Source organism: Nicotiana attenuata, unplaced genomic scaffold (genome assembly GCF_001879085.1).
Source record: "Nicotiana attenuata strain UT unplaced genomic scaffold, NIATTr2, whole genome shotgun sequence".
Classification (NCBI taxonomy): domain Eukaryota; kingdom Viridiplantae; phylum Streptophyta; class Magnoliopsida; order Solanales; family Solanaceae; genus Nicotiana; species Nicotiana attenuata.
Window position 1 is genome coordinate 1335872 of NW_017670267.1, and position 13895 is coordinate 1349766.

At 33.9% G+C, this 13895-nt stretch overlaps 1 protein-coding gene across 4 annotated transcripts; it reads left to right on the plus strand.

Annotated features, from left to right (window-relative positions):
* The first annotated feature begins 6068 nt into the window (after window positions 1-6068).
* LOC109236993 lies at window positions 6069-13474 on the plus strand. 4 transcript variants are annotated; one of them, XM_019403234.1, is made up of 9 exons: window positions 6071-6255; window positions 7018-7860; window positions 8861-8979; window positions 10259-11215; window positions 11304-11613; window positions 11944-12109; window positions 12254-12365; window positions 12575-12799; window positions 12893-13474. In XM_019403234.1, the coding sequence occupies exons 2-8, from the start codon at window positions 7090-7092 to the stop codon at window positions 12690-12692; spliced, it is 2553 nt and encodes an 850-aa protein (XP_019258779.1). In that variant the 5' UTR covers window positions 6071-6255; window positions 7018-7089; the 3' UTR covers window positions 12693-12799; window positions 12893-13474. The 4 variants fall into 4 exon arrangements, with proteins under 4 accessions (XP_019258781.1, XP_019258782.1, XP_019258779.1 ...); XM_019403235.1 differs by having other exon boundaries at window positions 12575-12795; XM_019403236.1 differs by lacking the exons at window positions 12575-12799; window positions 12893-13474 and having other exon boundaries at window positions 6069-6255; window positions 12208-12295.
* Window positions 13475-13895: the final 421 nt, after the last annotated feature.

Genomic DNA, 13895 nt, shown 5'->3' on the forward strand with positions numbered 1-13895 from the left:
GTGATAATTCTATAGTAAAGATTACTATTTGTTTCTTCAAATTATTAGTATATCTTTGATGTTAACTAGAACCAAAATGTCTTCTAACTTTAACACAATTTCAAATGTAGAACAACATAAAATAAGTATTCTTCTCTCAATTAATTCTATTAACATGAAAATTAGCAACTTTCACATGACAATCATACAAATAACTTAAAATAAAAAAACATAGGATTCTTTATTTTTACACATATCTCGAGATGTGAGAAATTATAAAACTGCATATTAAAGATAATAATCATGAAATCAAAATATACAATGAAGAAAAAAAATGAACAAATATACCTGAACAATGAAAAGAACTCAACTTCGTGCTGATAACGTATTAAGAAATGTAGCTCAAAGTAACAATATAAAACAAGAAGATAAGTAGAATAAGAGAAGAATAGATAACTTTCTTATTTCATCAAGTGTTCAAGTCTATTCCATCTCACATTTCATGCCTTTATTTATACTATTACATATGAATGTTACAAAATGATTGTCTTAAACATGACATTAACAATTGAGATCATGGGGGAAGATCATGGGGAGAGGTTATGGAGGTGTGAGAGTTACAATCATAATAGTGATGAGTAGTGGGAGATTATTCACATCATGAGTGAAAATAGTGGAAGTAGTGGGCATTCACATTAACTATAGGTTTTACAACAGTTTACATTTAAACTTTACATAGTTAGTTTATGAAACTAATGACTCCTCAGTGTTTATTGTTAAACCTATAAACGAGTCAATTACTCAAATGGTTACTCAACTATCTCAAATTATCTCCTAAAGTTACTTTTCTTTCGTTTGTAACAACAAAGTCACTTAACTATGGCTATTGCACTCAGAAGGTCACTCAACTAGATTTTTCAAATTTTGGATTGCCAAATACCTATTTTACCCTCTAAATTATAAATATTTATCTTCTTTTTTTTTTAAAAAAACTTTTTAATATTATAATTTTCCCTTTTTAATTTATTTTATGGACTTACCTATAGAATAAGTAAATATTATTTATAAATTAAAAAATAAAACGTATTTAAGCATATATAATCCTAGAATGATAAAATAATGAGAATAGTAAAAATATTAATTAGAATAATTTGTTAGTAATAATAATTTTAGTATTAACAACAAAAATTCAAAAATTTATTTACACAATTCAGAATGAAAGAAAATAAAGGTTGTAAAATATATATTCCATGCACATAATATAAAAATAATTATTAAATAAAGGTATTTTATAATATACATATATTCTTGAAAATTATGCTCAATTATGTTATATATATTCCGTGCACGACTTAACATTGCATATTTTATCCTATACAGATAGTCCCCCTGCTTTCCGGTGGCATAACTTTGTGTCCTCGGAAAGTTGGTAGAAACATAATAATATAATTGAGCATAATTTTGTTATTCCAGCATTATATATGCTTAAATACTTTTTAATTTATAAATAATATTTATTTATTCCATAGGTAAGTCCATAATATAAATTAAAAAGGAAAAATCACAATTTTAAAAAGTTATTAGAAAAATAAAAAGAAGATAAATGTTTATAATTTAGAAGGTAAATAGGTATTTGGCAATCCAAAATTTGAAAAATCTAGTTGAGTGACCTTCTGAGTGTAGACATAGTTCAGTGACTTTGTTGTTACAAACGAAAGTAAAGTGATTTTAGGAGATAATTTGGAATAGTTGAGTGACCATTTGAGTAATGGACTCTCTATAAACTTTCAACTAGTCCACCATTGATAGATCCAATCAAAGATTAGGTGCTAGTTGGAATTTCATGCCCAAACAAGCCACAAAATTGTCAAGCCACAAAATTGTACTAAAAAAAGGAGACATTTCCACTTCTCCATGCTGAAAATCACATGTGTTTGGTGAAAGTCTTCTCAAGATTCAGTTTTGGTCAGAGCTTTCTTTCTTTGCTTTTTTCTTTCTCTTTTTCTCGTAGGTACATTATCAGTACTCCTTTTAACATTTTCCATTAGATACGCAAATTGTTTTGCTTTGAAACGACAAAAAGCCCACATAACTCTCTTGAGCTGCAAACATTATTTAGAAAAGTGCTATAATGATTTGATGATTGGAAATGCAACTAAGTGCTGTACTAAAGTAACAAATGGGGTCAACAACATGTTAATATATAATATGATAATGAACAAGTTTTCAGATGTTAAGTCACTAATAACCCATAATTAGCGTTGTCCCATTCTCTACTTCTTAAACCTCCATATACACATCAAGTGCTCTTGTGACTTTAATTATGATTTGGACCATTCTTAATTAAGTTTTTTCTTAAAGAAGAGAATTTAGTGGCTAGGAGTAATTGAATTCTGAGTGATGATGATTGATGACATACGATAACAAAAATTATTAAAAAGCAGCCGACTTTGTAGGAAGTAATTAACAATGGGATCCACTTTATTAGTGAAAATCTTGTAATCTGTGTAAATGCAAGTTCACGAGTTTTCTTGTTTCGTTAAATTAAAAAGCACCCAAAATCTATGGCTAAACGGGGGGGTTAACTTAATCCAATTCTCAACTATGAAAGTTGTACTATTGCAAGAAAATGGCCCAAGGATATTGAAATTTACCATTAACATCAACAAGTGATGGTCCTTTCGTTCCTTCTCACTTATGTTACAAGTAATTTCAAGTTTATTGAGCCCGCCTTAATTGACAAAACTCGGTTTCTGTATTCCTTGCTCGGACGATTATTGGTGTTCAAATCGAACAGAAAATCGTATCAAATCGAAAAATCAAATCAAACCGATTAAAAAAACCAACTAGGTTTAGTTTGATTTGGTTTGGTATTGAATAAAAAATCCGAACTAAACCGTCATATAGATATATAAATTTTATATCTATTTTTAAGACTTTATATTGAATTTTCTTTAAACCATGTAGAAATATTTGGGATCCTCTCATGTGTTAACCTTGAAAGCATACATTAACGAAAAATTATTGTTAGACGACTAAGAAAATAACTATTATGTGTAACTAAAAAATTCCCCCATTAGAATATTTTATTGAATCATATGTTTGTCAAATTTTTCAATATTTACTAAACATATATTCACTTATCAAAACTTTATTATAACTTTAACAAAGTAAGATTGAAATAATATTCATATAATAAAAAAATCCGAAAACCCGATAAAACCGAACCAATCCAAACCGATATAGTTGGTTTGGTTTGATTTTGATAAAATCGAACCAACCCAATCTATGTACACCCCTATAGACGATACTATGATTCTTTCTTTTTTGCCCTGACTTAAGAACGATGTTGACAAATGATTATTGAATGTATATAGTTAGTTACTCATCTCACAACACAATTTCTTCTTTTGAGTGTATAGAAGCCGGAAACATGAAATACTGTCTTCCCTTTATCAGCAGCTGGTATAGTCGCATTATAATTATCCTAATATGGATATTTTTTAACATTTATCCTTTGAACCATGTCGTTTAAGCTGTAGGATTTGTAACTGCACTTAATTAGCAGCCTCAAATTTCAATTCTAAGCTCATGTGACAGTACTATATAAGCCATAGAGAAAGAAAGAGTCAAGAAATTAAGCCTGCATTTCAGTATAATTATAAGGAAAATGGTCATGTTGTATATGCCTTTTAAAAGGTAATGCTAGGAAGGAGCAATTTCAAAACATATTTTAAGTAAAATTCAAATTAAAGTTAGGTCCTAATCTATGGGGTTTATAAAACCTGATTCTCAATAATTTTATCATACATGAAACCTTAATTTTTTAATGGCTTTCCACTTAATTTCTTTTAAGCATAGTGATGAATATACAAGTTACTCACAATTGCATTGCGAAAAGACAGTTTCTACACCTAATGTTAATACCAATCTTATTATTTTATCATTATTAATGATAAAATTGAGGTGACAATACATATTAATTAACTATAATTGATCAAGATGACAAAATTTTATGTAAAGACATTATCATGTGTCTATTGAATTGATATAAACGTGTGTGAGTAAATTTCTTTCATTAACTATAATTTTTATTTTTATTTTTTATTAATCCATTCACCAAGGTTTTCATATCCTGAGGTGCTTGCTGGATCCCTACCTTATTTATTTGATGAGCAAAAGATACAAAGGAGGAGGACATAAAACCAAAACCTCCGGGAATAAAGAGCCAAATACATGTAACAGTAATTGACTAAGGCCTAGGTTTTGGGTTGTGCGAGCACATTACAGAAAGGAGAGGAAAGAGCTACCGGACGAATGAGGATTCGAGTACATTGTATCTCTTCCGATGGTGCTTATGGTGGTTCGAAGAACAAACCAGAATGTTTTTCTGCCCTTATCCTAAAGGTTGGAATTTGCATTCTGTCCATTCGAAGGGCGCCTCTGGCTTCAATTCATTAGGCAAATTAGTTTCATTGAAGAACAATTGGCTATCAGAAACTGAATTTGAATAGCGAGTCTGCCGCCTCGTTTCCTTCCCTGAAACAGTGCTTTATAGAGATGCCATAAATGTTAACGAAAAAAGCAGCCCCATGCACAAAGCATTCCGCATTCACGCATGGTCAATGAAAGGGCCGCGCCTAAAGGGATGTGTTGTAAACAACCTACTCTAATGCAAACATCAATAAAGCGAAACTTATAAGTAATATGAAAAAAGCATAATTTTTAGGCTCCCCTTTTAATCTTTTATAATAAGACGTTAACATTCTATACAAATACATGATAATGTATATCCCAATCTAATGCTAGAAGTTTATCTGATAATTCGACTGCCAAGTGCTAAATTACCAAATTAATAATAATAGTTCTCATGAATGAAATATCTTTTCGGACAGACAAGTCAATAGCTGTCGCAACTTGCAAACGCTAGAATTTCTAGAAATAATAAGAGTAAAATGAAGTGAGAACGACGTCGTTGGGAAATCACTGTAAACCCGCGCCACAGCTTACCGTTGAATTAAAGAAAAAGCTAAAAAGGCAAAGGTGAAAAAGAAAAAAAAAGTCCTGCTAATATCACCTGCTGAAAATAACAGTCACCCACGTGGCAAGCACCCATTTCCTCGATTCCTTCCCATACGAACAAAAAGATAGAAAAAGGATACTGGTGCTTTTAGTCCCTTAGATATTGATAAATTCCTATTTGTCCTTGAAGTTTTTGTTTAATATATTTCAATTTATTGATAAGTGGACTTTTAATTTATTTGTTTGTTAATCTTCAGTTCTTCACAAATTTAATGAATTATCAAGCACTAAACTATTGATGTATTACGTCAAATTCATGTTGCTATTCATATATGAGGCTAAACTTTATTAAATACTATAAATATCATAACTTCTTTTTATATATAGGAATCAAAAATTTATATTTTAATTAATTAATTAATAATTAAATATACTAAGTCAACTATTACAAGATAAATTTTTACAAATGATCTACCATTATATAATCATATGAAGTTAGATAGGTTATATAACTGGCAATCTTAGGACGAGTATGCTCACCTTATGACGTTTGATTGAGGTTACGTATTTTATCCCCTTCTTTATATATTTACTTTTTTGAATCTTAGCGGACGTTTGGACATAAAAATTGTAAAATTTCAAAAAAAAGTGAAATTTTTTTTCAAGGAAAAGTGCTATTTAAAAATTAGAGCTGTGTTTGGATAAGAATGTAATTTTAAATTTATTTTGAAGCTTTTTGAGTGATCTAAGTAAAAATTTTAAAAATTTTATGGCCAACCATTAATTTCGACAAAAATTAAAATTTTTTCGGAAAAAAATAAAAAAGTTCTTATGTCCAAACAAGCTCTTAATATATCCCCTTCTGCACATCCCATCACATTTGAATAGTTGGATTTAATATGAAAAAATTGAAGGGCCAAAAGTACAACCCCAAAATATAAAAAGGAAAATAGACGTTAGAGCTACGGCGAAAGCTCAGGGGTTAAAGAAAAGAAATAAATAAATGGGCCAAAAAGAGTGACGTGTCCCCTTCCTTCAATTATTTCTTTCCTAATAAATTTCTCCTTCCATTTTTAGCTTCTTATATTTCTCTCTCTTCGACCAAAAACTGTTTTTTCCTCTCTTTTTCCTCTTTATTATCTCTGAAAATCACACACCATATTGCAACCTTGTTGTCTTTTGGTTGGTGGGTTTTTTTGATTCTTTGAGTCTGGAGTCAACAATTGAGTTCAAAGGAGCTGTTAAAGGCTAAAGGTAAGTTCTCATTTTCTTTCTTCCACAATTTTCAATAATGAAGAATCATATTCTGTCCGCTTTTGATATTTTGTGGTATTGCATTGTTTAATATTATGTTCAAAACATGCTTTATACAGTTCATGTTGCTTAATTTGCCAGTGTTTCCAGTTGTATTGGAATTCAGAATAGTTTATTTGACTTCTGTTATGTAAATTTATTAAGAGATTTTTGCGAACACTATGGAAATCTTCTTAATTTGTTCTTCAAGTTGAATTCTTAGTGTTATTTTTTTTCTTGTTTCTCTGGGTGAAGCTGAGTTGATGGGGTGGAATGTTTTGCCGTTTTGAAGGAGTAGTACTTCTCAGATTTGAATTTGAATTTTACTTTTTATCCTTTTGTCAGAGCAAAAGAAGATCTGTCAGATCACGCTTTCTCCTTTTTTTAGGCCCATTCAGCGAAAAAAGAAGAAAAAGAAAAAGGAAAAGGTTTTCTTTGGATTACTTGTTGGGAGGTTTTGGGGATAAATTTTTGTTTCATTTGTGGTTAAGTAAAATATCAAGTTATTTCTTATGATTCAATCTACATACTTATATTGGATCCTGGTGCATATCAGGCTATGCAACAGAATCATGGGCTGTATTTTTTTTTTTTTTTTGAATTTTGCTGATTTTGGTGCATTTTAGCTTTATAAATATATCACTTAAGTTGGAAATGACTATTTGGCTATGCGGGTAATTAGTTCTTGCGATAATTAACATAATCTTGATGCATCATGAACAGATCGACCAGTTCCTAGATCTGGGTGATTATTACAATGGTTGCGAATTGAAAGCACTGAACCTGGGCAAGAGTATGGCTGTTGCTGGCTTGCATAATATTTCTGCATTTGGTTCTTCTTTATTTATAGAGTCTCAGCCCTCGGTCTCGAGGCAACGGGGTGAACATGATAGGCCGAGAACCCGGGCTTCATCTATTCTTCAAATGTGGAGGGAGCTTGAGGGCGAGCACGTCGTGAGTAATTCCTATGCTCCTACTGGAGATAGGCAAAGACCACAGAGGAGTGACGTTGAGAATTTTGACTGTGGTGCCAATGAGGACCAGAATCAAAGATGTACATCTCAAAGCCATATCGAGCTGGACAATTACTTTGATGATGGCCGAAGTGTTAGCTCAGATCAATCTAGTGATTTTGGGGAGGTTGAACGCGAAAGAGTGAGGCAGATTATTCAGGAGTGGATGAACACTGGTGGAAAGTCTCATTCACAGTCATTAAATGTCTCACATGTGAACAACTGTTCTAAGACACAGTGTTTAGGGGAAAATGAACACGGAAGGGTGAGAATCATAAGGGAGCGGGTGCAAACGAATATTCATCAGAGTGGCACAAGTTCTCCTAGAGATGAAGTTGCTACTGAAACCGGCTCTCAATCTGAACAAGCGCGTGATGGTTTGTTGGTTGATCATTCACAAAATGGAGAGAGAAAGACCTTGCGCAGAAGACTCTGTGGCAGACAAGCTCTCGTTGATTTAATGATGAGGTCTCAGAGGGAAAGGGAAAAAGAACTTCAGGGACTGTTGGAGTGTAAGCCTGTATCAGACTTTGCTTATCGTAATCGGATTCAGGTTAGGCTTCAGTAGAAATGCTTTCCTTTTTCCTTTCCCCCCCTAGAATATAACAATATTGCAAGGACTTGCACTACTACCTTTCTCCTGCTGTATATCATACGTGGAAAGTGAGGAACAGAATTCTCCTTATTTATGACATCAAAGTTAAACTTGATTGTGATAATAATATGTTCTAGTCTATTGTTATCAGAAAAGCTTCAAGATTTATCACATGGCTTCATGAAGGGGTTTACATGCATTGTTCTCATGTCCTTGAGAACAAATGCAAAAAAAATAATGCTAGGAAAAAGAGGGAAAACGATAAAGATCTAAACAAAAACAAGGAGATTGATAAAGTTTGCTAACATTCGTGCAAGTTCACTTAGCTAAAGTTGATCACAATAAGATGAAATACTTCACTTTATAATGGTTAATATCCTTGGGGGTGTTTAAAAGTAGTAATTATTTATGATTAACTAAAAAGTGTGCTAAAATATAGGTGCCATGTGTCTCTCTACTTGGTCGCAAGTCACAATGCTGCATTGTAGATCAAGGTATATCTGAATCACTAATAATATGAAATTAGTATTTTCTCTCTAGTAATATGAAACTAATATCGTAGAATTGATTTAAAAATCGCAATATTAATTTCCAGTTTGACTAAACGTTGCTTCATGAAATCTTATTAAGTATTACTTTTAAGAGATTGGGCCCCAATTAAGCGGAATGGTTGATATAGGATCCATGTAGCCGATTTCAATTTTGTTCGGGATTAAGGCATGTTGATCTATCGATTACTTGTTTGATAATAAATTTTATGACGTCGATTATTTGACTGTAGCTTATCAACATGCATAACAAGATTGATGTGCATACAACATATTTATCCTTAGTCTTCAAGAAATTGGGGGGTCCTTAGTGTCATGTCCTTGTTTCCATTCAGCTTCTCTGACTTTCATCTCTAGATTATTTGCAACCTTGTGCTTGCTCGTAATGCAGTAAAACCTTGTGTTTGCAGTCATTACTCAAGGGAAGGTTTCTGCAAAATGGAAGATTGACAAATGGTGAAAGAACTGCTTCAAATGCAGCAAGTGAGCTGGGCTTACTGAGGCAAAGACATACTGTGTCTGATTTAAGGTAAAAAGTGGACCTAAATTTTAAGTATTGTTCTCTAGAATTTTTTTTGTTTTTATTCCACCTCAAAGTAATGAGCTATTTCAGAGGCAGTAACTCACTTATCTAGCAGGTTGGAGAGGCAGTGGGTGCACGCAGACCCCGGGGGAGAGGGGGGGGGGGGGGTAGGGATTTACCTCAGGCCGAGCAGTGTTCGAATTTTTTATATTAAATACACATATAATTAATATGCGAAAGCAGTTACATAATATAAAATGAACCACTTAACAAATAAAACGTCTCAGCTCACTGGTTGAACGCTTCTTCTCTCTAGCTTAAGTCGGGAGTTCGAATCTCAATTTCGACCTGTATTTTGCTTAATGTTTTGGACTTCGTTTTTTTTTTAAATAGTGCTCAGAAGGGATTGAACCCCTGACCTATTCAAAGGTGAGTGCGAGCAAAACCACTTAGCATGTACAAATGCCTCGTATCAACAAAAGTTGAATATATTTCGACGCTATTATAAATATATTTTAAAAATCGTAAGTTCATTGAGGTGAGTTGTAATAATGTACTTGAATTAAGTTTTATTAATATGATCTGATTTTTTTTGGCATACAATGTCGTTAAAATGAGTTGTTCATTTTTAAATGTCGCTACCGCTTACGAAATTTTTGGCGTACACCCCTGTGTGGGGGGTGGGGAGTGGGGGAGGAGAAGTGCGGCAAAACCACTTAGCATGTACAAATGCCTCGTATCAACAAAAGTTGAATATATTTCGACGCTATTATAAATATATTTCAAAAATCGTAAGTTCATTGAGGTGAGTTGTAATAATGAACTTGAATTAAGTTTTATTAATATGATCTGATTTTTTAAAAATACAATGTCGTTAAAATGAGTTGTGCACTTTTAAATGTCGCTACCGCTTACGAAATTTTTTGCGTGCACCCCTGTGTGTGGGGGGTGGGGAGTGGGGAGTGGGGGAGGAGAATTGGTTCTATCTTGATCTCTTTTCTTTTTCTTTTTGACAAAACATTAGCTCTCACAATTATAACCCATCAACTCTCTTTGTTAGAAACTGCTTGGTAGCTTTTTCTTTTTTGTTGCTTCCTTTGATAAATCTTCGAATTTTGCATCCTGCCTGTTTGCATGTTTTGAGTTGCTCTCGCTCTGCGGTAATATTAGCTTAGTGTCCTCTTTTGTCAGCCAAAAGGTGCATTTATTCACATAAATAGTATTTATCAAACATAATCTCTTCTAGCCAACAGTCTTACCTGACACATGAAATGTTTTGAAACAGGGAAGAAATTTTGTCCAGATTGGACGATAATGTGCGTGGTTCTACAAGTAATATGCAGCCATCCTCTGCAAAGTATGACCCTCAACCATCTCAATCAAATAGTGGACAAGAGGTAATAGACGAATGCTATGATCAAGCTGAACTTACTAATGAAGAGAGAGAGATCAATGGGTTTCATGTGGTAGTGAACTCAGAAAACACTATTTTTGAGCATGTGAATCATCAATATAACATTGACCAAATAGCTGTAACTTCTGAGCAAGCTGGAGGAGATGAAGATAACGAGCAAGCCACGTCGAATTTGGAGTTTTCTTGTAGTTTACCTGAAATACAAAATAATGGCAATAGAAACTTGGTGGAAAATGCTGGTGATGGATGGTTGCCCGAAGCTGCGGCTATTGAACGCAATCTGCAAGGTCATGTACAAGAATACCATGCAACCTTCCATGACAATGATGCACCACAAAGTGAAGCAAGTGATTCTCGTGATGTGGTAGATGGTCTTTTTCGTGACTTCGAGAGAAATGTCTTTGAAGATTATGACTGGGAAGGTTCATCAGCTCAAGCAGAGGAGCTACAGGAATTTATTGCAGAGCACGAAGAAAGAAATTTGCAGCAAGTGGAAGACCCAGAGATATTTGTAACAGAACACGAGGAAAGTGAGTCACAACATTTGTATGCTGTTCAGAATGAATGGGTAGATGACCCCACAGAAAACATGGGTGGAGATTCGCAGGAAGGTGCTCCTAATCAATCTTATCCGGAAAGGTTGGGAAGTGGCATTGAAGAACAAAACCATGCACAAGAACCACACGATGAGTGGCATGAAGAGGCAATTGATGATTGGTTTGACACGCCTTCTGGCCAGGATGATGGATCCATTGGAAGAGTTGATACATTTTATATACCAGATGACGACAATGTTTATAGCATTGAACTCCGAGAACTTCTAAGCAGGTAAAGTCCCCCATCTTTTCGCACTCTGCATTTTTTGTATGACATTTAGTGAAGTTTCACGTAATTAACAACTTTGTTCATGCTTTAGGAGGCGCGTCTCTAATCTGCTTAATAGCAGTTTCCGTCAGAGTCTAAACCAGCTAATACAATCTTATGTTGAAAGACAAGGTCATGCTTCTTTTGACTGGGATATGGATGAAGCATCCTTATACCCATCTGATGCAGAGCACGAGCAGCAGCAGGAGAATGTTATTCGAGATGGGCCTCAGATAAATATGGAGGGAAATCCCTTTGCTATGACTCCACCTCAAGAGGCACCTTCTCGGCCACATTGGAATCAGGAACCCGAGGATCAGAATTTGCCTCGCCAAAATCCACATCAGCGCATGGGAGAATTAGTAAGTCTCTCTCATTTCACATGAACTACTGGAAGTTCTTAAGGAAGTTGATTAGAGTAGTTGCTTTCTGTTTGTTGTTGGAGCGTCCATGTGCAAAAAGTATGATGATCATTGTAACTAAGGCACCTCTGGTATTCAAAGGCACATGCTGAATCTGCGAGTTAGGATATGTTCCCCGTTTCTTTGTTCTACTTTGAGTTTTTAGTAGACATAGTAACTTCTCACTATAAGCATGTTTTCGTTAATAAACTCAACATAGTCGCACCCTTCTCTTGTTTTACATGATCATAGTTCTTACAATGAAATTCGTACCTGTTTGATCTTTTGCAGGAGTGGGATATCATCAATGAACTGAAGATTGACATGGCTATACTTCACCAGAGGATGAACGATATGCAAAAGATGCTTCAAACATGCATGGAAATGCAAGTTGAGCTGCAGCGGTTGGTTCGCCAAGAAGTTTCTGCAGCCCTAAATCGGTGTGCTGGTTCAACAGGTTTGGTTTCATGCCTTTGTGGGTTTTGTGTCCATTACAATATTTTTTTCTCTTCCCGAGTTGTAGATAATCTATCTTATACAGTTCATCCCTGACAGCTAGAAGCTTTTATCACTTTTGGTGATTTGTTTTTCGGTTAATCAGATGTGGATGTTTGTGTGGATAGTCTGCTGAACGATGAATCCAAATGGGATAAAGTGAGAAGAGGATTATGTTGCTTGTGTTGTAATAACAATATAGATTCTTTGCTGTACAGGTAAATATGAAACATCCTTGTCCTCCTTTCAATTATTAAGTGCACATGATGCTTTTCTGACTCTCTTTACTCTTTGAAGTGAACCTATGAACCATCGTTGTCCTTCATCTATTCCTCAAGTTTAATCATGCTGTTTTCGGCAGTCTTATGGACACCTCTTCTTTTTAGTTTGGTCCTAAAAGAGCTTTTTTTCTCCTTCTTGGGTGCAGGTGTGGCCACATGTGCACATGTTCAGAATGCGCAGAAAAATTGGTCCATGAAAAAGCCAAGTGTCCAATGTGCCAGGCACCAGTAGTTGAGGTGATCCGAGCTTTCTCTATACAGTAATTGGTATATAGTAGAAGAACAAGTAGAAGATAATATACCAGAGAGAGAAGATAGATATTGAAATAAAGATTTTCCTTGGCACCTGCAGTCTTGCTCCTTTAGTGTAGGTAATTCTCTCCTCCTCTGTTGATTTGCTCTGTGTATCTGTGATTCTTCATTTTTCATTCATATTCTCATTGACTGAACACTTGGACATGCAGATTTGCACATCTGATTTATTGTCGAAAACAAAATAAGCGGGTGAAACTTTTCATTTGTCGAAAATCTCCAATATCGGTGTGTTGACAAATTGGTTGCCTGACATAGCTAACAGGGGAAGTCATAAGTTTTTGTGATGGCTTGTGTTATGTGATGTTATTTGAATAACCTTAAGCCAGGAGAGATTTATGAAATTGCTACAGCGATCAGCAAGTGTGCTATGGGAAGCATCGAGTGTTGAGAATGATTAAAGACTTTTCTTTGATCATGCATCTGTGTGAGCCTGTAATTTTTAATAGCCCAGCATTCAAGTTGTAGATTGCTGTGTGTTGTTAGAAGCTTCAAGTTGGGCCATGGATCTTCAAAACCCTTCCATCATACAGAATATTTTGCCCCTTAAATTATGACCAAGTGGTGATACACATCATATCCTTTTGTTCATCTCTTCCACAAGGATGAGGAACTACCAATGTAAAGTGTAATATAACATTATACATTAACTCATCCCAAAGAATTGTAGTCCTTTTATTTAATTTTATATATAATATTGAATCCAGATGAGCTTAAATGAAGCGTTATCCTAACTTGCTTGAGATTGAAGTGTAGTTATAGTTATCATTTTGTGAAATTGAGTTTTTACTATCACCATTATTTCGTGCTTGTCGCTTAAAATCACTAACAAGTAAAAGGACATGGAAAATCGTTAGGATGTGAGCTAGTTACTTTTTTATTATATTGAATTGAAATGAGCTTAAATGTACCGTGATATATGATTCATATAATCAATTATAACATGCTTGAGATTGAAATGTAGTAGTAATTAGGGATGTACATGGACCGGGCATAATTGATTTGGATTGGTTCGGTTTTGTTGGGCTTTTTAGATTTTTTTTTTGTTATATAAATATTATTTAACTTTTACTTTGTTAAATTTTTTATAAGTAAATATATGTTTAGTAAAAATTGAAAAATTTGACAAATATATGTTTTGTTAAAATATTCTTA